The sequence below is a fragment of the Rissa tridactyla genome, chromosome 3 (assembly GCF_028500815.1).
Source record: "Rissa tridactyla isolate bRisTri1 chromosome 3, bRisTri1.patW.cur.20221130, whole genome shotgun sequence".
NCBI lineage: Eukaryota > Metazoa > Chordata > Aves > Charadriiformes > Laridae > Rissa > Rissa tridactyla.
The window spans coordinates 57,008,652-57,035,569 of record NC_071468.1 but is presented as its reverse complement, the minus strand read 5'-3'; the positions used below and the strand labels follow the sequence as shown (position 1 = coordinate 57,035,569).

Below are 26,918 nucleotides of genomic sequence, written 5' to 3'. Positions count from 1 at the left end.
GAGGATACCAAACTTGCTGCCAACTCACCAGTTTAATAATGCATGAACATATACATTAAGAAAGGGTGACATGTAAGAAGTAAAACACTATTTAACTGTATAAATATATAAATATAAAATTATATTTTCTACTCCAGCAGATAATTTCAAAGTTTTTGTTATTGGCTTTAGTCCTAAAATTTCAATTGGTCTTTCACCTACTATTTCAGGAGTATGATATCACGTGCAAAGTCTACTTCTACGTCAATTCCATTCCCATCTTTTTTAATTTTAGACAAGATAACAAAGTAGGAAGTATATTTTTTCCTCATGGCAAATAAAAAAAGACACCAATCCAGATCCCAATCTCTACAAAATCTGGCAAGGAGTGTGACATCTAGTTTCTGTTTCCCTATCTGATAAATCACAATTGTTTTAAATCCTTGGCACATGATTAAACCAACAGCTGTGTTAAAGGAAAACCTCCCACAATGTATTACTCACAACCACCTCAATATGATCCCTCCAGAGACAAAAAGCATTTTCAGAGAAAGTCGTAGGCAAGCCATGGCCATCTTATTCCCATCAACTTTGAATGAAATCTCATGTATTTTTAGCTTCCCAGTTTGAGCTTGAGCTAAAATGGGAAGGGGTGGAATTCTACTACAGAAAACTCCCACAACTGACATAAAGAGACCAAAACATTAAAAATATTGCAAATTACTCTTGTGCACTTAAAATCCAATCAATTGTTAGCAACAAGAAAATTAATATAATTCTATTTTTATTCCTGGTATAACACAGGACTGTGGTGGGACCTATTGAATAAGCTTAGCTACTCTTATTTTGTATTAGGATCTTTGGTATTTGAATGGTTTCTGGAATCATAAAGTTTGCAAGGAGCTGCAATGCATTTATCCTCACAGTACTCCTGTAAAGGAGTGCTGGTATTTGTATTCTACTGGGGTGGGGTGGGGGGACACAGGATTCTCACTGCGCAGACCATCCTGTGGATGTGGGCATTTCTAAGCACAGTGAGTTTTCTGCATTGAAGTTTGTGAAACTGAAACTGCAGTACAGTCAACTCCTGGTTTGTTAAATTATAATATTAGTCTTTAACATCGGTATTTGACAAAAAGCCCCTTCTCTGCCCTATGTATCACCCTCCTATGCAAAGTAAAACCTAGTTATGCTCTTCTTTCATTTACTGCTATATATCTGTGCTCCTTGGTTTTCTCACTTACACCCTAATATCATCCATGCCCTATAGAAGATTCATCCATTTTACAATCCGAGAGGTCAACAAAGATAACTTCTTCTGTTGCCTTAGCCATATTTTCAAGTGGGGAATAACTGTGTTATTTATAGCAATGGAAGTCCAACTATTTCAACAATTTGTAACTAAATTAAATCAAATCTTTGAGAGAAATACATAATCTTATTCAAAGAATTACGACACTGAGATATTTGCTACCTCTGTTACTAAATTATACCAGCAGTTAATTGCCGTGTTAGTTCTTTTACAGTAACCCTGAACTAGTATGCATACTTCAATAAAGTTTGTGAATAGTCTCCTTTTGGAAATAAATTATGTCAAAGATCACTTGATGCACTTCCAGTAAATTTATCGGTTTAGTCATCTTACGTAGTTCTCTCCAGTTTGATTTCCACTTCTTAAAAGTGCCTGCAAAGGACAACTTAACCTACAGAAAATCTGAAAGTTCATGGGAGTGAAACTTATGGAGCCAGTTTAAATAAATAAACCTACCTGACTTAAATGAGATTACAGAAATGTATTTCCCTCACAGTTCTAAAACCAAGTGGAACAGTTAAGCACTTTCCTGCTGGACAAACGTACGTTCTCTTGTCATTTGTAAATGTAAAGCTTTTTTTGCTTTTTTTTTTTTTTTGCTTTTTTTTTCTTTGTGAATATTTTGAACTGCTGAAGGCTCAGTCCTGAGCTAGGAACAATGTGAGTTTCCAAATATGAATTAAATACTTACAAGAAGAAATACTGTTCAGGGTTTTTTTTGTTGCTTGATATGGCACAACAATCATATTCCAGAGGAAGTAAAACGCCATTAAGGCTAATAATACAGGACACATTAAGTATGGCTTCTAAGGGCTAGGGATTTTGTCTAGGAGGTGTGAAAAGCTTCGGACTTGGCAGAGGAAGAAGCAGTGACCATTTGTAAAATTAGATAACAGTCAGTGAGTGTTTTCTACTTTCTGGTAAAGTATGTTGCCCAACTTCAGAAAGTCTTTCAGCGTTGCCTGGGGTGACATTTCATATGTAAGCTAGAAAAATATAGTTTAGCTGATTTCAGAAAACCAGTTTCAGGGAAGAACTATCAGAGTTCACTGTTACAATGGAAGCTGATATTGAATGAGGCTCCATAGTGTCTGTCCTGGATCCAGTTCTATACAGTATTTTCCTCACTGATGGGAAATGGACTGGAGTATTTATTTTATTAAATATTATTCACTTGTAGATGACATTTATATGTGTTAAAAGAACAGAGAAAAGACCAGACTATTCTGCTAGTCAGACAGAAATAAATCTGAAATAAATGGCAGGAGGCTACAGGATGAGAATTCTAAATTATCTTGGCAAACCGGAGATAGCACATGGGGAAAAAGGGCTAGGGATTTTGTCGCAAAAGTAAGGATCAGTACAAACCCCTACATTAAAACAGGAATAATCAGATGCACAAAATAAGATGGGAAAGAAGTGGTTTCTTCTACAGAAAAGTGTGCTTGAGTTTATTCCGCATTAAACACTGATTATGAGTGAACACTGTCATGTTTCTATAAATAAGGCAAACATTACACTGTGATGGATGTAGATAAATACCACCGGCTGGGCTTGTAAGGTAATCCTATTGCTCTGTTCAGTACTCGTAAAGCATGTTATAGAAGGAAATCATGCTTCAAGAAAAAAAGAAAACAGGACCAAGTGGAGAATCTCCAAAGCAAAATAACCAGAAGATTAGAAGTCTAGAAAACAAAACCCATGTGCTTCTTCAGGTTAGGTAAAACAGAATAATAATTCATTTTTTTAAAAAGTGTCATAGCAATCTTCCATGTTTTAAAGGCTGTTGCAGAATGAAAGAGAACAATTTGTTTCCTGTGGCATGATAGACAGGAAAATAAGTGATGAGCTTAACCTGCAGGAAGAAAGATTCAAATTTCATAGTAACCTTCAGAGATAAGGAGAATAAAACATTGGATCAGGCTACAGGTTTTTAAGAAGCAGTTCAATAAACATATGTAAGGAATTGGCAACAGTTGATCCTGTCGCAGGACAGAAGGACGGACTAGGGCTCAAGGTCCACTGCAGCCCTATGATTTGCTTAGACCATGAAAAATAGGGAAGTATCTGCGAATATCTTAGGTAACTTCCACATCCATGCTGAACGCAGTACTTAATACTCACTGGAAAAGTACCACATTCAAAATTGCCTTACTAGGAAAAAAGAGATACTGACTCTTGCCTTTCAATAACACCCTAGTTTCTGAAACAATATCAACATCAATTAGACTGCTGCATTCCAAATGTTTTTTAGGGGACAAGGATCAGAGCATGTGTTAACTCAAGGGGCTCTAGAGAAAAATTACTGAAAACACAAAAATAAATCAAAAGAATTTTCAGAAGAACCCGGCTGACCACAGGCTGTTAGAGCAGTTCCAGTGATGGCTAAACCCTGGTGGACTTCCCAAACACAGTCTCTAGACTTTAAACTTCCAGCAGTCACCTACCTCTGTGTTTTCCACTTTGAGACTGAACACCTGTCTGCAGTCCCCTATTTATTGGCTGTGATTACCAGTGCTAGTCTCACTTAGGTTCATGTTTTGTAGTTTTGCTCTTTCTGCTGACAACATAGAATCAGTGTACAAGCAGTCTTATTAGGGAGTTTCTGTCTTCTTGGCTGCAGGATCTGTGCAGCATTTGCAGCTGTTATCAAACAGATTACAAAAATACCATGAAAACAAAAGGCAATAATGGAAAGTTAAAGGGAAGATCGCAGAAACCTCCCAAATTGACAATATTGAAATTGCTGCACTGCAGCATTACCTAAACACTCACTTATTAAGCATGTTTTACCAGTGAAATTCTCTCCAACTCAAAAGAAAGTATTACCAAAAGAATGTATTACCACCACTCCTAGCATTAAAGTTTGAACTACATACTTTCAACAAAGTACAGCACTATCGCTGTGAAATTAAAACAATTGATAACACTTAAAGTCTACTGCCAAAACTCTCCTACTTGATGGTCAGAACACATAACTGTTAAATAAAATCCATGTTAAGCCACACAATTAAAATACTTCCCAGCTTGAAGAATTCCTGGACTTCAGAGGCCACTATATCTCTGTGATCAAGACATTAATGGCAGGCCTCTGGAATGCCTCAGCATGCCTATTCATCCATTCTCAGATGCCAACCTGTTCTTGCTGGGCTGGTACTGCCTTGCATCCTGTAGTAATTCTTTACTGAATATTTGTGAAATATCCCAGATTTTTGTCTGAGCATACAGCTGTGAGAAAAGGCAGAGAAGGTGCACTTGAAAAACATCAGAAGGGCATATGAAGGAGGCAGAGAAATAGAAGTGTGGATTTCTAAAATACTTAGCAATTCTGAGATCAAGATATCCTCCAGTGTATGGAGTTACCCCTCATTTGTTCTGAATCCCTTGAGCTCTCACTGGGGGTTCTCAGCCCCACATACGTAGGCATTTGTTGGATGCTTGTCAGAGATGGTAAGAGTTATTCCCATACCCTTTGGTGGCTATCCAAAAAACATGAGAAGTAGACGGAGGGGGAAAGAATGTGTGAGTCACAAGGGGATTTTTAATTTGTAAATGGCATTTGTAAGGCTGATGTTGAAATACTTCATCTAACTCTGACATCCAAATTTTAAAGAAGCTCTTATGGGTGTGGGGGGATCAGAAAATGTGCAAAGAGAAACGACTCAGAAGATAGAAATATATACAGCAGGAAATTGAAACATTTTAGATCACTTAAGATATCAAGGTGATTTAACAAGTTATAAGAACTTCTCATAGGAGAGAGATACTAGATACTAAGTCTGCTTTGTGGATGTGATATAAAAGACAAAGTAATTCAAATTAGAAAGGCTATTTTTTTAGCAGATGGGAGGAAAAATCATTAGAATAAGCAATCATTGTAAGAAAGCTCTTGAGCACACAGATCAAGGCTGAGCATCTTCTAAAAGATTTACCTCCATCACGTTACCAGGCTTTGTACGCGGATAGCACATAAAGTTTATATTGAGAAGACGACCAGACTTAATGACCTAATGGCCCTTCCTGATCTTAAAATCCATAAATATTTTAGTAGAGAAGTACAGAGTGCTGTGATGTGACTGCTTGTTATGCTTCTGGACTCAAGTTAGTTGACCAAGTACACTCCTGAAGGCTACATATGCTGGGCAAAGAATAAAGCACTCTTCTATCACCAAGCAACACAGTGTTCTTGGTGTTATGTGATTTTTTCTCTCCTATGAAACATTATACATTAATAGCAGTCTGCACAGAGTTCTCTCAAAACAAGGTCCCAAATCACTTTTGCGACATTAACAAAATAGACTGACATGGGGATTTTCAGGAGGCAGTTGTGATTTCCCACCAAACATCTGTTGTTTAAACAAAATTGAGCAGTTGCATATATTGAGATACAGTTACTAATTCAGGTTGCCTTTTGAGCTTTAATTGTTTGACAGCAAAGAAAAACAACTTAGCATTTAAAATTCACAAAATATTTCCAGAACCATTTCAGCTCCCCTGGATAAAAATGAAGCTACCCATCTCCACCTTGGGTTAAGTTCCAATGTAGATGTGAGTTTTCAAAAACTTTAAGTATATACTTACACAAGTAAGCATAAATACCTCAGATATTACTGAGAATAACAGATACACAGGGAGGAAATGGATTACCCTGTACAGCTTGTTCATTGTTCATGTCTGTACTCATCTTTTCCTGTGGTTCTATTAAGAACCATATAGAATGTTTCGCTACAGTCCATTAAGAACATCAAACTTCACTACAGTAATTCTCCTACGAAATCTCTGATGAGTAGTATTAAAATGACCAATCACCTCTGCATCTATATATGTATTGGAAATACAGGACAGCAAAGCAAAAAAGTTATCTTGCATTTAAAGAAAGACACAGAAGACACATTATAAACAATAATAAAAAACTCTGCCAAAAGCATTCTGTGTTACTTTTGTTCATACAAACAAGTCCTGTGTGCCTCAATACAGTTTAATCATATGATTCCCAGGAAATTGTCGTCCCTGTTTTAGGAATGCATATCATATATACAATGCAAATTCAATAATATTTAGTCCATGTATTCTTCTACACATATACCTAATACTTTAGCAGTATTCATTCCTAGATATCCAACCACAACCCATTTAAAATTATTACCCTCTGCAAGGTAAATTGCATGTTTTCTCATGTATTCACAGTCTAAAAATCATTGTCATTTTCATAAATTGGACACATGTCCAATGAGAACATGAAATTGCTGAGGTAGACACCTCTTCCAGATCCAGTAGGTAATTCAAAAAGTCCTTCAGCAGACTTTTCATACCATCTGTGATCAACTGATCACAATTCTCTCATAAGTACTCATATTCTTGAATTACTTACTTGATACTAGCATATGTCATTTTTTGATATTAACCACAAAAGAGCTGGATCAATGGGAGAAAGTACAGAGGAGTTTAACAAATGGGATCAGAAGACTAGAAAGCATGTTCTACTGAAAGAAGTGGGTTTGTTTAGTCTAAAAAAGAGAAGACTGAGGAAAGATATGATAACAGTCTTCAACTATGTAAAAGGTTGTTTTAATATGCCTTCTTCATGCCCACAAGGGTACAGGGCAAGAAGCAATGGGCTCTAGATTAGAGCAAACATGACTTAAAGATCAAGAAAGGCATTTTACTGGACACTGGAAACTTAAGTTTTAAATTTTTAAAGCTTACCTACATAAAAATTATGTTAAGTGTATAAATGTAGCAAGAACTAAATTTACTAATTAGCATGTACTGTAGCACAAATAGATAAGAGACAGATCCACATGCAGACTAGGGCAAAACCATCCAAGTGCTGACACAGAACCATGGAACTCAATGAAAGAGTCAGATTCATTTCTTCTTCCATAGTGACCAAAAGCTGAAGAGCTGTGCTGTACAGTTACTTGGCAACTAACTCTTACTTTTGCTTAAGAATATTTCAATTTTCACTTGTTGCTGATTTAGTTCAGTTCGACAATGAGGACAGAATTTCAAAATTATAAGAATAATTCTGATCAGGTCAGGGGAACTCAAAACAAAAAATAATGGAAAACTCTCAATAAGGGAGTTGTTCTACCTACGTCACAGGTTTAAGTAAACTATTCTGATGTTAAGAGTCAGGCATTTCACCCTTTCTCCTTCCAGTGTTGCTTATTATTGACCTCTGGCTGTAACCACTCTCTTTTCTAAAAATCATTTTGATGAGTCTGGAAAAGTAAAAATACAGCTTTTAACTAATCACTGACATTCAAATCATTTCATCAATGTCCACCCCACAGCCAATCTTTCACTTTTTTCTTTAAGGCGGGCAAAATTCTGAGCTGAATGCTGGAAGTCTTATTTAACTCACTTCAGTGGTAGTCATGCAACAAAGCAGGCAATAATCACACTTTGTGATATGCGGTAAAACCTGTTCCTCACTATGTTTACTTCAAAAAAGGAGCAACAGGAATTTCTGTGCCTATATATCCCCTGGAGAACTAAAAAAAACTACAGAAACATAACTAAAGCATAGTGCTTTGCTAGTTTTCTGTTTGGAAAGGAAGAAATCTGTTTTCTTTTCTTTTACAAAATAAGACTTAGATATTGAACAGTACCTGAATTTTCAGTGGAATCATACTTTCTTCTTACTCAGTTTAAGAGATGTTGAACAAAGCAAAAAGCTATCCATTCCACATAGTGGCATTTAAATCAAGAATTTTCTGGTCACAGTAATTAACATTGTTTCTGTTAGATGCTCCACTGGACACCTTTCACAGTGTACTTTTAGCCATGAAAAGACAGTGAACTAAAACATTCTGTCTATAGTTCAAAGCCCTGCTTTGCTGACAGAGACAAATACTATCAAGGAAACATTCCTTTTCAATATTGGTAGGTACTCAAAAGACATCTCGCATCTTCAAGGACTTGGGATTTGAATTGAACCATCTTGCTAATGGAGCACTAAATTAAGATTAATAAATCAATCACCGTGAATTAATCTTCATCTGACAGGGAATTCTCAAAAAAAAATGATTGGATAAGAACTTAATTGCCGAAAAGAGATATACATAGCCTGAAAGAGTGGTCATCTTGATCCAATACAGATTTTTAAATTAGATTTCTCACTGCCTCCATGGTCAGACATACCTAAACCAAGGAGAACATGGAGAAGCTTTTCTTTCCCTCATTAATCACAGAATAAATAACATCTTATTATATACCTGCTAGAAGCATTCACCAAATACAGAGATGGGAGAGCGCAGCAGCTGCTAATGAAAACTTAATAGATGTCATTTTCCTGGTCTCAGTCAGCAATCTCAAGTAGCTTCACAGTTTCCTCAAGAATAAAGAGTAAAGGTGATTCACTTGAACAACTTATTACCTTGAATACTCCTTTTGAAAAAAGCTTTGCAGCCCTCACAAGACCAGACCCCATAATGGTAGCCTGAAGCATAGTCGTTGCAGACAGCACAGTACCGGGTCTCCTTGGTCGACTCCATGGACAGGCTCCCTTTTTCATTGGTACTGGACATCCTCTCCCGGATGCTGTGGCGCCTGTTATCAGAGCTTGCCCTGTTAATAGCAAAAAAGAAGCATAATTCTTTTAGCAGGGTTAAGTCTCATCCACTCCTGCAGATAGTAAGAAAGAAAAGCCGATCTAGTTTTGAAATGACAGATGGACCAAAAAATAATGTTATTTAGGCATTTTACCTTGAAAAATTAAAAAGCTATTTGATAAATTAATCAATTTTTCTCAAGCCGTCACAAAGGAACACAGAAAATCAGCATTTTTTTGTGTACCTGCTCCTGTCCAAAGGGTTCAGAATGACTGCAGCATCAGTAGGTACTTTGAGAACCTGAGGCGAAAATCACTTAATGTTTGTACTTGAATTTGCAAGTCACTTAAATTATTAACCAGGCTATTTTCAATTAATATTGGCCAATTAGAAGTGCGAACTCTTCTCACATTGTCAAAGATATAATACTGCATATAACAGTCTCTATTCTCATTACAGTACCACTTTCATAAAAATTAAGACGTGGTTTTAACATAAGAAGAAAAGTCAGAAGGCATTAAAAATTGTTGCCAAAGAATTTTAGTTCTAGTAATGAGCTTGTTACTAGACATGCACTAGACATACTAGACGTGCATGTGACCCACATGTGCAGTATGTTGCTGAATGAAAACCGAACAAATCTGTAGTGTAAATGGCAATGAATTCACATCTAGTGGATGCGGCAAGAAGTTGTTATGGGTAGCTCCTACAGGCATGGTAAATAATATTCAATAAGATGAGAGGATGTGAAATTACCAAGAGAACCAGCATTGAACTCTGGGATTGCTCCTGGAAGGCAAACAGCTCTTGCAAAACATGCTTTCCAGTAACAGTTTGAACTACAAGTTGTCCAGGAGACAAATACAACTGTGTGTGACAGCATCAGACAAGCTAAAGCATGAAGAATCCTACTGTTTACAGTAATTATCCACTTAACATGTATGTTTTAATTGATGGCTAACAAACAGGTGGCTCTTATCTCGCCAGAGTTCCAACATTTTCTCAAACAAACATATGCTGGCTTTGAGCCTAGAAGAATGTTGGCGCTCTCTTTCAGATTTCTTCCTACATAATTAATTTTTCCTTATTCCCTTCTTCACCGCAGCAAAATTTCCTTTGTTTTGATGAACTGAGGCACCTGGCACCAACAGCACCTTCCGGCACCAGCAGCAGCTTCCGGCTCCAAACCAATACCCCCCAGCCACTTTCCGATTACTCTACGTACACTTAACTATCCTCTTTCATCTAGCCAATGTTCCCTGAAATCTCCGGTTACAATCCGTTTCAATGCCCAAAAGCTTTCTACCCGACAAAGTCACCTGGACACTCTCACATGTGGTGCCAGTGATCCCCTTGAGACTTTTCACGTATATCATTTCTGTCCCCGAATAAGATACATTTTCATTGAACAGCTTTGAATGAACATCAGTTATTAGAGAAACATGAGGCTTCACCATATCAGATTGCAGAAACTGCTACTGGCATCATTCAGGAAGACTGCACTTTTTAAACCCGAAGTTCATTACCAAACCTTATACACCAGCTGATTTTGAACACTTATTTAAATTTATTTTTGTTTCCCTGGGACTTGGGCAAGACAGAACGAACTGCAAATGGTGAAGTGCTGACATGGCACAACTCTGGCTTTTTAGTGAGATGAGAAAACTGGAGAATGTCACAATGTGACAACATGAGTTTAACAAACTAAGCAGGGGAAAAAAGAAATCCTTGCATATTTTAGATGTTAAAATGTGAAAAAGTGAAAACAATATCATTAATAAATTGTGGATACAACACATACATTGTTCACGCAAGTACCTTTTCCAGCCCACCAAACCTAGGTAGTTTTTTTATTCTTCTCCAGGTCCTGAATCTTCCTTTGAATTTGCTTTTTCCCAGTGCCTCATTTAATTGACTTCTTTTTTTTTCTGCTAAGTACTGACCAAAGCTGTTGCTTCTTATCTTCTCCACCCCATTCTCCCCTGCCTGCAGCTAGATCATCTAATCCATCTTCTCAGTATAACTGTAAATTAACCACAATGTGGCTTTTTTAAAAAAAATAGACCTGTAGGTGTATGTAACTACAAGAATGTTTTAAATATTTGAAGTAAAACAGCAAGCAAGCAAATAACTGCCAATATAATTTTAACAGCAATAGACTAGCCTGTTAGGTATATGTGACCACCTAATAGGTATTCATAATTTTTGGTCTTTTTTTTTTTTCAAAACTGTTACAAATATGCATGGTATACAAGATAAAAGTTCCCCAAATCATCTTCATATCAATATGAAGTACTAATAAATTACAAATTTATAAAGTCTAAATTTTAAGTTACCTTTTCCAAAAAACAGTGAAAGGGAAAAAAAAACAAGTTCCAAAACAATTACATATTTTTTCTGGTGTGTAGTAATTTTCCAACACACACACACACACAATTACTAAAGCAATCCTAGTTTCCTGGTTGCATACAAAAGGACACACATTAACTAATAGGTAAAATTGAAATAGAGTAAAGAAATACCAAAAGGTATCAGCCATCATTCAGTCCAGATAATTCAATTTTTCAGCTTTTCAGAATATTTATCTTCACTCAGATCAAGGCTAGGTTCCCAAATAATTTTTATTCAAATTATATTTAAGAATAATAAAAATGGCTGAAAAATAGCCTGAAACGAAAAAAAAAAAATCTAGGTTTTCTATCTAGAAGAGATAAGAAATCTTATGAAAATGTACACCCCAAAGAAAATAAGGTGCACAATCACAAACAAGAAAGATGTAGTAAAGACAGACATATTCTGCGACGCTGCTTGCGGGGAGTCTGTCCCATAGGTTCTGGCCATCCTCAGTGACACGAGGCCACTTTTTCAGAGGGAGTCTGGGGCTGAAGCAATGAGGCAGCACGCTCCCTGCAAGCACCCACAGGATCCGTGGTACAAAGGACAGGGGAGCAACGCCACTGCTCACCCCTGCCCATAATGCCCATGCACTTCACATTTGACTTAGACCTCTGTTGTTTTCCTGCATACAAACTCGTTACATTGAAAGAGCACTGTTTCACTCCTGGGTGAAAATAAGCTGTAGGATGTGAGGGGGTTCCCTGCAATTCAGATCTCTATGTGGACTGCATGGCCAGCCCCTTCTCTTCCCTCTCCCACAGCCTTGCACAGCTCCCTGTGCCTTCACAAGTCTTTACACTAGAGGAAATAGAGAGTGCAACCAGGAAGGCCACCAGAGCAGACTTGCACAGCAGCTCCCTTGCCACCGGTGACAACAATGCAGGAGGAAACCTTCATGCTGGAGAAATGCTCCTCTGGTCGCTTCATCTCACTTGTTTCATGGATTTGGCTCATATAACCTCTTCTCCTTCAGGGTGAGTGCAGGGACACCTTAACAGGACTACCTGTGTAGCAGACCCTAAGCTGGTGTAGTGAATGGATGACGTGAAGAAATAACTGACATAAAGGAATGAGGAGAGACAATATGAAGAACGACTTCATATTGTCTTCACTTCACTACTTCACTTCATGTGAAGGCCAACTAAGAAAAAAAATGGCAAGGAAACCAACTGAAAAAAGGACAGGCCTTAGTGCAGGAAAAAAAAAAATAAAGATAACTGACAGGAGAGAAATTTAGGGAAAAAAAATGAGAAGAAATTAAGTTATATGAAAGTTGAATAATAAAATAATCTTAAAATATTAACAGTATTTCTCGATGTATCAGAAAATATATTTCACAGTCAGAAGACATTGGAAAGTTTGCTTTGGAACTAGAATAAAATACAGTTTTATTTAGTAACTAAAGTAAAATAATTTAGGAAAAACAGCTCGGTATTGACCAAAAAACTGTAGTGTTGAGAACAGGCTCTGTCAACATGAAAACAAAAGCATATCTTTTCAGGTCATCAAAACTTCTTATTCAACATGAAATTAAACATTTCCTTTGGCATTAGTTTTATCATCTTCCTTCATCCTTAACTCTGGTTAATTTTAAAATGAGTGATTGAATAACTATATTTGGATATGCCAAAATTAAACCATGCCACATGTGAAGAAAAATCTCCTCTAAAGCTATTCGCTAAAGCCAGTATAAATTTGCACATCCTTTCAGTCCCTTAAAACTTCATTTTTGTCAAATTTAATTTTTTCTCAGATCTGTCACTAATATTTGCAGGCTGGATTAAAGTCTAGAGAGGTGTGTCTATGCACAGTCACTGTGCAGTCGGTGGCATCTCCACCCACGTTCCCTGGAAGTTCTATTGAGGGGAGGGGATGGGAGCCCAGGCTTCTCGTTCATGTGCTTAATACCTGAATTTGGACGTTTTCAATATTTCTGTCTCCCACACTTCCACTCCTGGGATTGGTTTTCAATGGTTTATAAATGTGAGCTAATCATTTTGCAGCTGATCTCCTTGACAACACAGAAGTTTGCCCAACTTTCTGAAAAATGTGGAAGCTTTTTTGGGGGATGGCAGGAGGGTTGGGGATGGAGGGTGGGTTTAAAAGAGGAAAGAGCTCAATTTATTTGTCAGTTCAACAGTTCTGAAATTTAAATTAATACCAAAAAATCTTTGGAGTAAATACTGAGAAATTGGTTCTGTTTCATTCTATTTTTCAGTGTTGCTGGAATCTAAACTACAACTCACTGACAGGGTCATTTTCATTAGTCTGAAGTGAAACGTGGTGGTGTAGCTGTACCTCACAGAGTAGCCCAGAATTCAAACACCTCTGAAGCAATGGCAATTTTCTGATTTTTTTCTTATGTGCAGGAGGTTAATAATTTCTTTCTGTACATGAGGTGAATGCAGAAACACCCACACACATGCTTTATATGAATATACATTAAAAGAAGATTAAGATTTTAAATATAGCGTATGGCTGAACTGCACCTTGCAAATGTAACTGAAACCTTCATTTATTCCTCCTGTGCATATGTTCTCTTTAATTATATGGCCATACTTTTCACAGGGAAACAGCTCATCAGTGCAAAGAATAAAAAAAAAAAATTATTAAATGAGCAGCTATTCTGCCTTTTTTTCTTCCTGACAGTTCAGTGTCTGGTGCCTTACTATCAGCACACTATCCAAATTCAGCTATAACACCAGAGCTAATTTCCTTCCAGTATTTCCATGCCACTATAGCATTTTAGCAGTTGACAGGTGCTAATGAATGTATTTTTCCAATACTCCTGTGAGTTGAAAGGATAAAAAATGAGGCTGAGAGAGATTAAAGTCAAAAGTATATACTGAGCTATGTGCAACCAGAGTTTTTTAAGTACCCACCATTAAATAGCACTTTGAATGCTCAGAGTGCTAGTTTCCTTGTCTGCAATTGCAAGGGTAAATGTTCAACACTTACATAAATCAGACTGTAGGACTTCCATTCAGCACAAAGAAAATTACAATACACCACAAGACTACTTGTGAGGAGTTTGATTTAAATGATTTCTGAACTTCACAGAAGCATTTGTGGTAGAATTAGACAGAGAATTTAGTTCTTCAGGCCAGCAATCAGCTGCCTTCACATAACACCTCTTGAAATTTTTGCCTCAATCCTTTTTTCAGTTACGAGTCTTTGCGAGAAATGAATAGAGAATTTACAGTGACATATATGAGCACGACATGTTCCAGAGTTGATCCTTTTCATATGTTGAAACAGCAGTCCACTTACGATTACCTCATAATTATGTAAATAATTATTATAATAATAATCACAAAGGCACAAAGGGACCAAATAAGACTTGCACAGGTAGCCTTAATTTGGGTTTATTAAAAATACAAGTTTGCAAATAACATTTTTTTTCCTGTGTGTAGCTTCTCACCTTTTAAAGAGGACATCTAGAAAAAACAAAAATGTTACCCTTCTGCCTCATATTTATAGTCACAGGGCTAGGAGATGTCGGTGCACCTCTCGCCCTAATGTAGCAGGCACTGGCAGGAGACCATTCTTGTTCCCAAGCAGCAGAGGATCTTGGCGATGCTTGCTAACAGCTGTAAATACTGACACTACAAGTCCTCTGTTCTAGGGACAGGGACAACGGGCAGGATAAGGGACAATGGGAACAAACTGTAATACAGGAAATCACATCTCAATGTTAGGAAAAACTTATTTTCTTTGAGGGTGGCAGAGCACTGGAACAGGCTGCCCAGGGAGGTTGTAGAATCCCCTTCTCTGGAGACATTCAAAACCCACCTGGATGCGTTCCTGTCCAGCCTGCTCTAGGTGAACCTGCTTTGGCAGGAGGGTTGAACTAGATGATCTCCAAAGGTCCCTTCCAACCCCTACCATCCTGTGATTCTGGGATTTCCAGTTAGTGTTCCTACTATGCCACCTCTCAGCCTCCAGCCCTCCTTCCAGTCTCCTCTTTAATACTCCCATGCTCTTGCTGCTCTCATAAGGACTTCTCTTGCCACTTAGTGGGCATAACACTCTGAAAGAGGCCTTGCCAGTCTCTCCTAAAACAGCATATTGACCTATTCATCTCTTTTTCTGCTCACAGAATAAAATCTGCCTTTTCTGCAAAAGATTACTTGCATTTAGCTTATGATTTTCTCTACCCCTTAGATTTTTTTATGATTATTATGCACTCCTTTTCCATACTTAGTAATTCCCCAGTTGGTGTACTTATGCATTAGATTTTTCCTTCCCAAAGGCTGGGCACTGCACTGACTCTTAGTGAATTTGAGAAATATTTAATATTTCAGATTATGTTGTGGTAAGCAGCACTAGAAAAATGTTCTCTTACATACTTATATTTCAAGTGGCCCATTTGCCGATGTCTGCTGCTTTTAACAACTGACAGATACCATTTGCTATTTAAAAATTAATGGTACTATTGAATCTTTGGAGTAAAATCTCTGCAAATTATTGTTTTGATGTGTCTTTTGAATCCCTGATCACTGGATGATCCTCCTACTCTTTAAGGAACAACACCAGTGAAACAAATATTTTGATCCAATTCCCCAGGAACCAAAATAAGTACAAGCCAACTTGCTCAGGGTTTCTCTGCCTATTTCTACCTCCTGCCAGGCAGTTTTGCCTGGGCACTATCTCTCTCTGACACTGTCTCTCCCGTTCAGTTAGGCAATCCCACACGCTCTGATGTATGAAGAGTCATATGATCTGAGGAAACATCTTAATCCACTCTCTAAAAGCGTGCCAAATTTGATGAAAAAGCTGCTGACAGACAAAGTGTCTCTGGGCACTGCATAGATGTGACTTCCTGGCAGCAAGACCGAGTTGGTGGGTGGCTGTGTGGCTCTGGGGACAGCAGCAACAGGGGCCTGAGTGTGGCAATCAGCTGTGCCCACAAGTGTGTCAAAGTGGAGGGCCCGGGAGGCAAACACACTGGAAGCATGGACACAGGACATCTCAATTTTATCTGGAGAATAAAATAAGTTTGAAAAGCTGAAAGCATGAAAAAAGCCAAAAGGCCAGCTTCAGCTAACAATCTGAATGTATCATACAATCATACAATCTGGTATGTATCCTCTACAGCTTTCACACTTTTCAAAAAAGTCAGCCTTGTTTCCATTAAAGTTATGCTAAGCCTCACAGACTAAGCTGAAAAGTTGTACCACTGTATTTCTTACATAAGTCTTAGAATTAAAATGTGGCTTTCGTGAAAAAGCTGAAGTTCAGCCTTTCATTTAACAATATAACACATCCAGAAGAAGTCCTTTGTCCAGGTTTCACTGTTCCTAGCAAACTTGCTTCAGAATTACTCAGTCACTAGGCTTTTTTTTTTTTCCCTAACGTTCAGATAAACTAGCACAATCCTACCATCTGAAAGGAAAAGGTTAAATGCACTCAGTAGATCAGAAAAGGGTGTTTCAGGAAGTGCTGTCAGATTCTTACGCTTACCTCCAGATTATTTCAAAGGTAAATGCCAGCAAAAACACAGGAATCAGTCATAAATCTTCCTTCACGATGCCTTTATAGGAATTTTATGGGCTCATGTGTTCCTTTTATTCTTGGAGAAGCCCTCTTTCCAAATATTTCAGATGCACACTTTAAGACCACAGTTTAACCAATTACCTAAAGCTTCATTAAATTCCTAAGAAAATCTTTCAATGACCAACATTAAACTAGACATTTTTCAAGAATGCTTGAAAGACATAAATGTTCTCCTTCACACTAACCTCAAAAAAAAGGTTAAATAGGAATGCAGATTGTATAACACAACATTACAATTTAGATAACATTGTCTCAAAAATTCCAATCTAAACCAATCTATCATTTCAAATGGCTATTTTTCTTTAAAATTACATTTTAAACTGAAAGTGTAACTTTAAGGGGTACACTGCATTTGAAAATGAACATCTGAAACAAAACACTGGTACAGCCACATATGGTCCCAACAAGGAAATCAGAGGCCTCTAGGCCACAGGAAAATAAACCCTGGTGAAATTAAAGACTTCTTAAAGTAGTGCTTTCAAGTTCATCAAAGTGCACGCAGATCCCTTGAAGCAACTGATATAAAGCATCGAGAAGAGAAAAAAACCCTTTCCCAAGGAGCCTACCACCAAGGCCATCTACAAGCCACCCTGCGCCAGCTCCTAGCAAGAATACAGGAAAAGGACTAGGCAGAGGCGCCAAGCTCAAAGACATGATATGGGCAGCAGGAAAGGAACTAGGCACTTGGGAAAATTTGACACCTGCACGTAAAAATCCTTCTATACTTGCCCTAGAAGATGTGATTTATCTGCAGCTCCTTGTTCTTGCCCCAAAACAGTAAACCCTAGGAACATAGCCTCTGCAGTTCTTGGACTAACAGCGCACAGTCTAGCGCCCAGTGAACGAAATAAAGTTTCTAAACATACAGAACCGTTTGCGTTTAAGTCAGTTTCTGCAAACAAAACTACTGGTACGTGGGACCCCCATAATCCCAGTAATACGAGCAGATTAACTTCCTTGCAAGCCACAGCTAGCCTGCAGCATCAGCAGCAGATGAAAGCCAGTCCAAGAGTGGTACACGGCATGCTGTGGTGCGACACTTGATTGACAGCTGAAAAGACAGAGGCACCAGTCCTAGCTGATGCCCGTGTACAAGGAACATGCATCCCCGAAATTTAAATATGACTTGAAAGCATAAGAAGGGTAACAGATGGGACAAAAGCACATGACTGAGTGTTACCAATCAAAGGACAGGTGACAAAAGCATGACAGAAGGCAAACAAATAGCTGGTCTGAAAACATGTCACACTGACCAGTCACTGCATACAAGAAGGGCTGCCTTTCACCCGCAGAGTTAGGCTGCTAAAAGTGTTCAGAGCACTCTAGTGCTGTCAGGCCAACAGAATACCTGCTGTGCTTTGTAGCTTGTTATATACCCTTCTTCCTCTGTTAAGAAAAATTAATAACATATTATGTCAAGTTTCAGTCTTGAGAGGTCTGGACCCTAGTACGGAAGATGCAGACCTCAAAATAACATGCTTTAGTTTGTCCTTTCAGTCAAAATGGAGGCAAGACACATACACAGAAATACGATGACTCACAAAATCTGGGTAGTTTGTGGGGAAATCTTGCTCCAGCTGAGGTGCTTGACTCATACTTGTTCTCTGGAAAGTGTTGGATTCAACTCTGCATGCCAATTCATTCTTTGACTATTAATGAACAGTAAACCATGTGATAAACATGTGAGAGTTTGAAACAGAGCAGTGAAGTCTGGCAACGCCAGACTAGGCCAATGGAGCCTAGTTGTTAGGTGTATGCTAGCCTTATAAGCCCAGGCCCCGTTGACTTCCAGTGAAATAAAATATAATTTATCTATTACATTTGTCATAGAGGATCTCCAGAAACAGAAAATTACATATTCTAAAAATATAGTTGAAAGTGTAAGAAATAGAAAATAAAATTAATAAGAAATAGAACCTGAACAGATTGCTATATAAAGGATACAATTTGAGACATCCTTGCCAAACTGATTTTCAAACTGATTTTAAATTTCTTAGATCCTACAGCTCTGCTTCCCTTCAAGGAGAGCCATAACTGCTCAGCATCTCTCTAAGTAAGCCCTACACATCACTTCTGAAAATTTAGTGTCAAAGGCTACAAAGGCTGTCATTTTTCTTTATGTCCAAGACGTAGTAACTTCAAACTTCTGCCAGACTGGGCAGTCTTGTTCTTCCTTCATTTCTGGTCATAGGCACTGAGGCCCAGAGTACCAAATTAATGCTGTTCAACACACAGTCACAAGACTTGAAGCAAGGGAGAAGGCCAGAAAATACCCAACTGTGTGGCCACATTGGCTTACTAATGCAGCCACAGGAACGGTGACCATAAATGTGACTGGGGAAAAACTCTTTCAGTGGCAGCTTTCAGTTGATCAGACTAATGGCTACATTACAACAGTATAAAGTAGTAAACTAGCAGATTGAAAAACTGGACTGTGTTCTTTTCCTCATTCCTCTGTATCTTCTCTTCCCTGACTGTACTCTGCAGATCTTTCTGTCTTTCTTCATGGGCAGGTGTCTCAATCATCAGTGCTAACCAAATAGCAAATAGCAAGTTTTACATATCTACATTATCTAAATTATCCCAAAGCAGCTAAATTACTCATTCAGATAATGTCCACAGATAAATTTACATATGCTGACTATGCAATCAATAGTAAGCAAAGAGAACATGGCTCATGAAAGGTAGGAAATACATTCATGTAGCCAACTGCATGTAATATGTGTTTGCAAAACTGCTTGACATATTTTTAGGGTAACCTATGTAGCAAAGAAATTAGGTCTGTTAGAAATGCATGCACTTGCCTTTTGTGTTGGTGATAATTTTGTTTAAAGACATTAAGAAGTTTCATTTTGTTTTGGCAAATCTATGTCATCTATTTGTGTAATTTCTTAATCCTCGTAGCAACAGAGAATAAGCTCAAATGCTTCGGAGGTGCCACAATATAGCACCTCATTAATCTTCTCACTTTTTATTGTTGGTAGACAGTAATTGCTCCCTGCCCTATAAATTACAAAGGAAGGAAAAAGTCTATTAGATAGACAAATTCACGCAGAACTAAATGTACAGTATTATGGGCACAGTAGCCGCACTTCTGTCATGACATTTAAAACCATATTATTACCTGTTCACATGGGACACACATAATACCAGTGTACTAGACACAAGGAGCCCCTGCTGAATCTTACGTTTTTTTTCTTTTTGAGATATGCATGCTTCTTATAAATGACGGGGGGGAGGGGGAACAACATAAAACCCACCCAGGTTTCAACTTCTGTTTGTGGCATAATATTCTTTAATGGCTACCCATGGCAGAAAATCCATCTATTTACTCATTTCTAGCCAAAACATTCTCTGCTGCGTTTCCAGCATTCAGAGCTGAATGTTGGAAGTGGATGTTGCACTAAGCTTCTCACGGCAAACCTATTAACCCACCGTGGTCCATCCCAAGCCTCGAGAGGAAAGAGGCAGCTGTGTGGAGCTGAGGCTGGTGGCTGACTGCGGCACATCGCTCCTCATCTCTGCCCTGGGATCCCATCACGCAGCCTCTCGTGGCATTAGGACTAAACAGTAACCAGCAGCTATGACTCACCTTGCTTCAAAACGACCTAACAGATTTTGCATTTCCTCACACCAAAATGGTCCCAAAAGTTTCCAACGCTCTGTTATGTCAGACATTACTCTTCCAGAAAATTATCTGAATGAGCAGCATGGTAGGACACAACACCAGGCTCTCATCTAGGCTTACTGTGGTATAAATATGATCACAGTTAATGCTTGATTTTCAAACAGTCCATGTATTCAAAAGTTTATCAAAAGCATTCTATAAGAGAAATAGGTCATTATTTGAATTATTGCCCAAAGGCCTCTATTCTTTGATTTACTTCTGGTTTGGTTTTAATTTTGTTCTAACCTTAATAAAAATATTTTCAAATGTCAATAACAATTTTCAAGTTGTACTGTCTTTCTTCATATGGCTCCATCTAGCATCTCAGGTACCTATTTTTCAATTCAAGCACATGGCATTAGACATCCAAGCTTGAAACCACAATCACTTGATTTCACATACATATTTATATAGTTTTACAGGTCACCAAGCTAAATAATTCTAACCAACAACAGTCTGTTGCCAAATCTGGAATCCAAAACCAGTTTCAATCAGGTTATCTTAGAAAGTATAATACATAAAATGGAAAGAGAGATTCTGACTGAAGATTTCTTAATTGTGTCTTCGTTCTCCAACCTCAGCACTGCTCTACAAATCCCGGTGGGAACTGTCACACAAGACATATTCTTGATTCCTGTTTTCAGTTGCTGATAAAATGCGGAGAACCCTTTGCATTCCTACCGAAGAGCTCAGCTCCTCTCCAGCTCCACACTCCGGAGCACACATCCTGCAGCAACTGAACAACAGTGCAAGTGTATGCACAGTAGCAGGCTCTGAAAAGGTAAGTACACGTAACTCTGCATCATAGTGCATAAGAGAAGGCTTGCTGCTGCACTTGGTAGTGAGTCAGGAGATGAGAAAAAGACATGGGAAAAGAGAGATAGAGGGCATCCCATCCCTGACATGATGCAGCTCTGCAGACCCACAAAAATCCATGAAACACAACAGGCATCAACTCCTAGTTGAACTTATAATGCATGAAATAGGTACCTGCGAGTAGATTTTGGTTTAGATTTGATTCATATTCAAAGCACCTTCTAGCAAATGGTTTGGGTTCTGTTTTGTTTAGGGATACAGGAGATATTTTTCTGACCTTGTCAGTTGGAATTCAGCTAAACCCCTTGTTATACGTATGCAGATACAAAAAGCAAAAGGACATATTCTCAGACAAGAAATTGAACTGACTCCAGTTTTGTCCTAAGAGCTTAAGCAATTGTTACTACTATTTTGAAAAAAAAAAAAAAAAAATTAAAAAATGGTAATTTCAAGTTTAGCCGCTATATTCCTAATGCAGTATTTTATGTCTCCTTTAAATCCATCAATTCCCCTCAAAGAAACTCTGTAGTAACTGCAAGGATGTAATAAGGTAACCTTGCTAAATGAATGAATCACAATAGTTCAATCTTTTGTTATGGAAGCAGTATGCTCTCGTCATTAAAAATTTATTTGGTCAGAAAATACAGTTGAAATGGGCTTATTGATTAGATCTATGAAAAATCATATTCAATAGGAATTAATTTTCTCTAGTGGGGTGCTAATTCAGTTCAGTATTAGACTTCAGCTAACAATATGAGGATTAATATCTGATCTTCTGTGTATCTGAATCTGTACTGAACTTCAAACTTATCTCAGAACCTCTGATTGCAAGTATAAATTAACTTTTTTACTGCATCATCTTGTACAAGGCTTCCTTCTTCCTTCTATACAGCAGCTGTGCACGTGTCTAAGGTAGAAACATAGCACCTCATATCCTCAGAACATCCAAGGATTAAACAGGCAAAGAAAACAGTTTGAGAGTGCTGACAGTACCAAAATGGGAATCTAAGGAATAAAAGTAGCTCTTCAATTTAGTGTTCCCTGTGACAATTTCAGTGTAGAGCCTAACACAAACCAAAAACCTGGAAAGCACACTCCATTCATTTCCCAGTTGCAGAATTACCTGTTCTAAACACTTCTGTAGTGATTCCCACGCAATGATTTACACCACACAGTAAATAAAACCTTCATTCCTTGACTATGCTGAGATGACTGAGGTGTAAAGCTAGTGATTTCAAATTTATTAAGCACTGAAATACTTTAGTTCCTTTCCATTAGATCCATATTTCTTCTTTTATCTCTACTTGGCATAATTTAGTTGGACTAACTTATGTCTAGCATTACACTTTTTAAGGAGTCTCAATTCTCAGAAAAAGTCTTGTATATCTCTCACCCTCAGAGAGGTAAAGTTGCAATGAAAATTCTGATTCTGAATCTGGGATTCAGAATCGGCCATGGGACACAAACTTTGTCCTTATTTTTTAAAATTTACCCCTTGATGTCATCAGAAGAGGACCGAGTAGTCAGCAGACAAAGACCTGAGGAATTTCTCGGGGAAAGGAGACTTTCCGCAAGTAATCTGGTGTCAAGTCTACCCTACAAAGACCACCTCCAGACTCCATTAGGCTGCTACATGACTTAAACGTGGGTCTCATCAGGAGTCATGAAGAGGAGCTTTTGGAAACCCGTTCTTACTTGTTTTTCACCGTATCTCCCCTCTAACAAACAAGACAACTCATTTTGCTCTGCTCTCCTGGGTTTTAGTTCTGGAACAACCTGGAGGGACAGCACAGAAGCAGGGCCAGTCTCTTAGGCAATGCAGCTGTCAGGTTGCTTGCTATTTCCAGACAGATCCACATTTGTTGACAATAGAGTGAGTTAGCGAGAGAGGAAACAAGGCATGTATGAGTCAGAAAATGGGTCATACATGAAAACAGCTTGAAGCTATTAATACCTAATACTGCCATTTAACAAATAATAAAGATGCTGGTGCTAGCCATAGGGCAAAGTTTTAGATCTTCTTGTAAAGGCAGTCTTTGCCTCGTTAATTCTCTTAAATGCTTTTAGGGGAAAAAAAAAGGTACAGACAGCATTTAATATTTGCTTATGCATTGATTTTTGTACTGAACCGCATCGCTCCCTCTGAGGAGTAAGATCTTCAGCACTTTGCTGAAATGAAACCAGCAAAATCCTTCGTCTTAAGCAAGGAATACAATGAACTGAAGGTCGTATCTCAGAGTTCATGTCAGAAGCAAATTAGAGAACATGAAAAATTGGTGCATTAACCCCTTTCTTCTGTGCAGTTATCCCTTACCTACCTAAGAAATAAATAAATGCAAGGTAGCTGAACATAGAATTCCATATAAGGACTGAAATGGCAATATATTTATGCTGTATTTTTTCCAAGAAAAATGCTAGGTATTTGTGTTTAACAAGCCTGTAAACCATTTTTGTTCCACTTCAGATACTGTGTTTAGTAATACCATTGTTAGTTTCCAAAATCATACTCACTGACTGAGCACCTACTCAATATTTTGGATGTTTTCAGTCTTGCTCATATGTAGCCTCATGTCTTCTTTCTTATTCAAGCCTGCCCTGAAAACAGTCTTGTCGATTTTCCACCAATGATGTTCAACAGCACTCTTCATTATAACTGTTGGGGACTTCACTGACACCAATGAATGTTTATTCACAGGGGTCCTGTGTCATAAAGCAGCAGTATCTTCATTTCACATGTTAGGACTTAAGGCAGAGAAAGAGAAAGATATATGCACAGCAATTTAGTGCTGTCATGTTTCAGCTTTGGGAAGGCTGATGTTACAATCTTATTGATGTAACTTTATTGTATTTTCTGTATGTGCATGAGAAATAACAGGGCTTTAAAGAAATTAAACAATCAACACCCAAACCAGGATCTCATTGAGTCCTGAGTGGCAGCTGGTGTTTCAGGAGTGATGGAAGCTCATATCTACAGCACTGACCTCTGCCACCTGGGCTACTGAATGAACCAACAGCCAGGCTAATCCACTACCTTCTGGGTAAATCTGTAATAGAATAGAATAAAATGCCAGAGTTGCACACACCCGTTGGGAGGAAGACTGTTCTATGTAGACCCTGCTCCATGTTCCCTGATTCTCCCTGTCAGCCTTTTTATTTCCCCATGCTCTCCAACATGCACTTGCTCTGTTTCAGTCCTGTTTAGAGCCCCTGTCCCCAAGCCAAGTCTCAATCCCTAAGTACCTTTAAATTCCCTCTTTATCTCCAGCTCACTCTTTTTCTGGAGTTTCTCCTTCAACTTTACTTTTTTGCCCCCCCCCCAAACTCTTCCAAGTCCTTATACAGTATCTGCTTTCTCCTATTAGACCACTCCCTCTTTTCTTTATCTGTGTTCTATCTGCCAGTTCACAACAGCCTGCTACAGCACTTCACCAGAGATTCAAAGTTTCTACCTTACCAGACCCACCAGATTTCTCCACTGGTCCCATTCTGTTCTTCAGCAAGACCACTGTGATTTACTCCTTGTCCCATCTTCCCATACTGCAAGCTTAGTTCTTTACTGCATTTTGCTGGTGGGACTTTTGCCAAACCCTTTAGAACTCACAGATGAAACAGAAGGACACTAAAAGCAGAAGAGAGGCCACTTTTCTCATTCCCAGTGTAGTGAGATATGGGCTGCACAAACAAACTATAAGGTGGGTAGAAAATGCCTGGACTGACTGACAGGTTTTTGTCAGCAGTTCAAATTTGGCCAGGTTCTAGTAGCATTCCTGCGCAATCAATACTGAGGTGAATATTGCATTAACAACAGGGATGAAGGGAGAAATTGCACCCCTAGCAAATTAATGACCAATACCAAACTGGGGGGAGGGGGGAGCATGCAGAGTGGTGGATACACTGCAAAGCAAAGCTGCCAGTCAGAGGGACCTCAACAAGCTGGAGAAATGGCTCAACAAGAATCTTTGAAGTTCCACACTGGACAATGCAGACCCATGCACCTGAGATGGCATAACCCCCTGCAGAAATGGAGAAGGGGGTGGAAAGCAGCTCTGCAGAGAATGGTCTGTGGATGCTGGTGGACAAGTTGAACAGGAGTCGGCAGCGTGCCCCGGCGGCAAGGAACGCCAAACACATCCTAGGCTGTACTCATACAAACACAGACAGGAGGCTGAGAGCAGAGCTTGTTTCCCTCTCCTTGGCACTTGCAAGACTGCTTCCAGTTTAGGGCTTGCACGCTGAAGACAGTCTTTGACAAACTGGAGCAAGTCCAGTGGGCAGCCACCAAGATGAGGAAGGCGCTGGAACAAATTTTGTATGAGGAGACGCTAAAAGAACTGAATTTATTTAGTATTCAGAAGAGAAGGCTAAGGCAGGATTTTATTGCTGCCTTCACCTCTATCATGGGATACTTTAAAGGACGCAGAGCCAGACTCTTCTTGGAGGCTTAGAGGCACACAGTGAAAGGATAAGAGACATCTGACACAATTTTGGGCAAAGAATGTTGTGGTTATACATTAGGAAAGAGTTTTTCACAGTGAGAGCGGTATAGCACTGTAACAGATTGTCCAGCCTCCATTCCTGGACATCTACAAAACTCCATTGAATAAAGGCCTGAGCAACCTGATCTAACTTTGAAGTTAGCCCTACTTTGAGCAGGATGTTGACCAGATAATCTCCAGAGGCACCAAACTCACAGTAAGTTGCCTCAGCCCACAGTAATAATTGCAGAAAAAGTCCTGTTCAAAAGCCATGCAGCTGTGTGACGAAGCAACCTCACACATTTTGTCACAGAAGGATGCCTTTGCAATCAAGTCAATATAAAATCAATGAGAGAGAATGACAATGTGCATGACACATGAAATTTCATATAATTTAGCTACCAAATGCAAACAAATTCCCACTGTGAATAGTGAGATGCTTCAAGAGTTTGTAGCTTAAATTTCAGTAGGTTTTCTGGGGAAAATCAAACAAAAATAAACCTAATTTGACAGCATCCCAACACTACCAAATATCACAACTATATCTATAATACAATGGTGTCTAGGCTGCCCAATTAAAAAGTTTTGGGGTGTTTTTGTATGACTATAGCAAAATATTATTTTCCTTTTATGATACTTAGAAAGTTGAGTCCTTTTTTGTCATAATGTTAAAAAAAAAAATTACTTGAAACAATCATGTAACGCTAAAAGTACGACCCAAAGCTGGACAACATAAGTAACCATAAAAGAGAGGAACCTAGGCATACTTAATAATAAGCAGTGTTACTAGAGCTGTCTACAACTAAAGTGGAGTTTTGCTCCAGGGTGTTTCAAAATTTCTCTGCAGAATCGGATTTATTTCCACGTTGTTTGGGTTTTTTATTGCTTCCATCAAAAAGAAATAGTAATCCTAACAATTTACCAATGTGCAGCCTGCTTTAGCAATGTTTCACTTCTTAAGTTGCAATATCCCTGGCAGACATTCTTAATAAATGCCTCTTACAATTGTACTCATAGCATGGCAAGACAAAGCTATAAATACTTGTCAACCCATATGTTCTAAATAATCCAAACCATGCAAAACTATTGCAAGGTAAAAAATGTGCTACAGTGGCTCATATGTTGGCAGCACACACATTTTTCCTTGCTTGCGTTTATCA

General features: G+C 38.5%; 1 protein-coding gene across 1 annotated transcript in view; it reads right to left on the bottom strand.

Annotated features, from left to right (window-relative positions):
- The window catches only part of ESR1 (estrogen receptor 1), a 169,917-nt gene that overhangs the window by 79,574 nt on the left and 63,425 nt on the right, over positions 1–26,918 (bottom strand). The window contains 1 exon segment of the mRNA XM_054194804.1: positions 8,673–8,863. Coding sequence (XP_054050779.1) covers positions 8,673–8,863 — 191 coding nt within the window.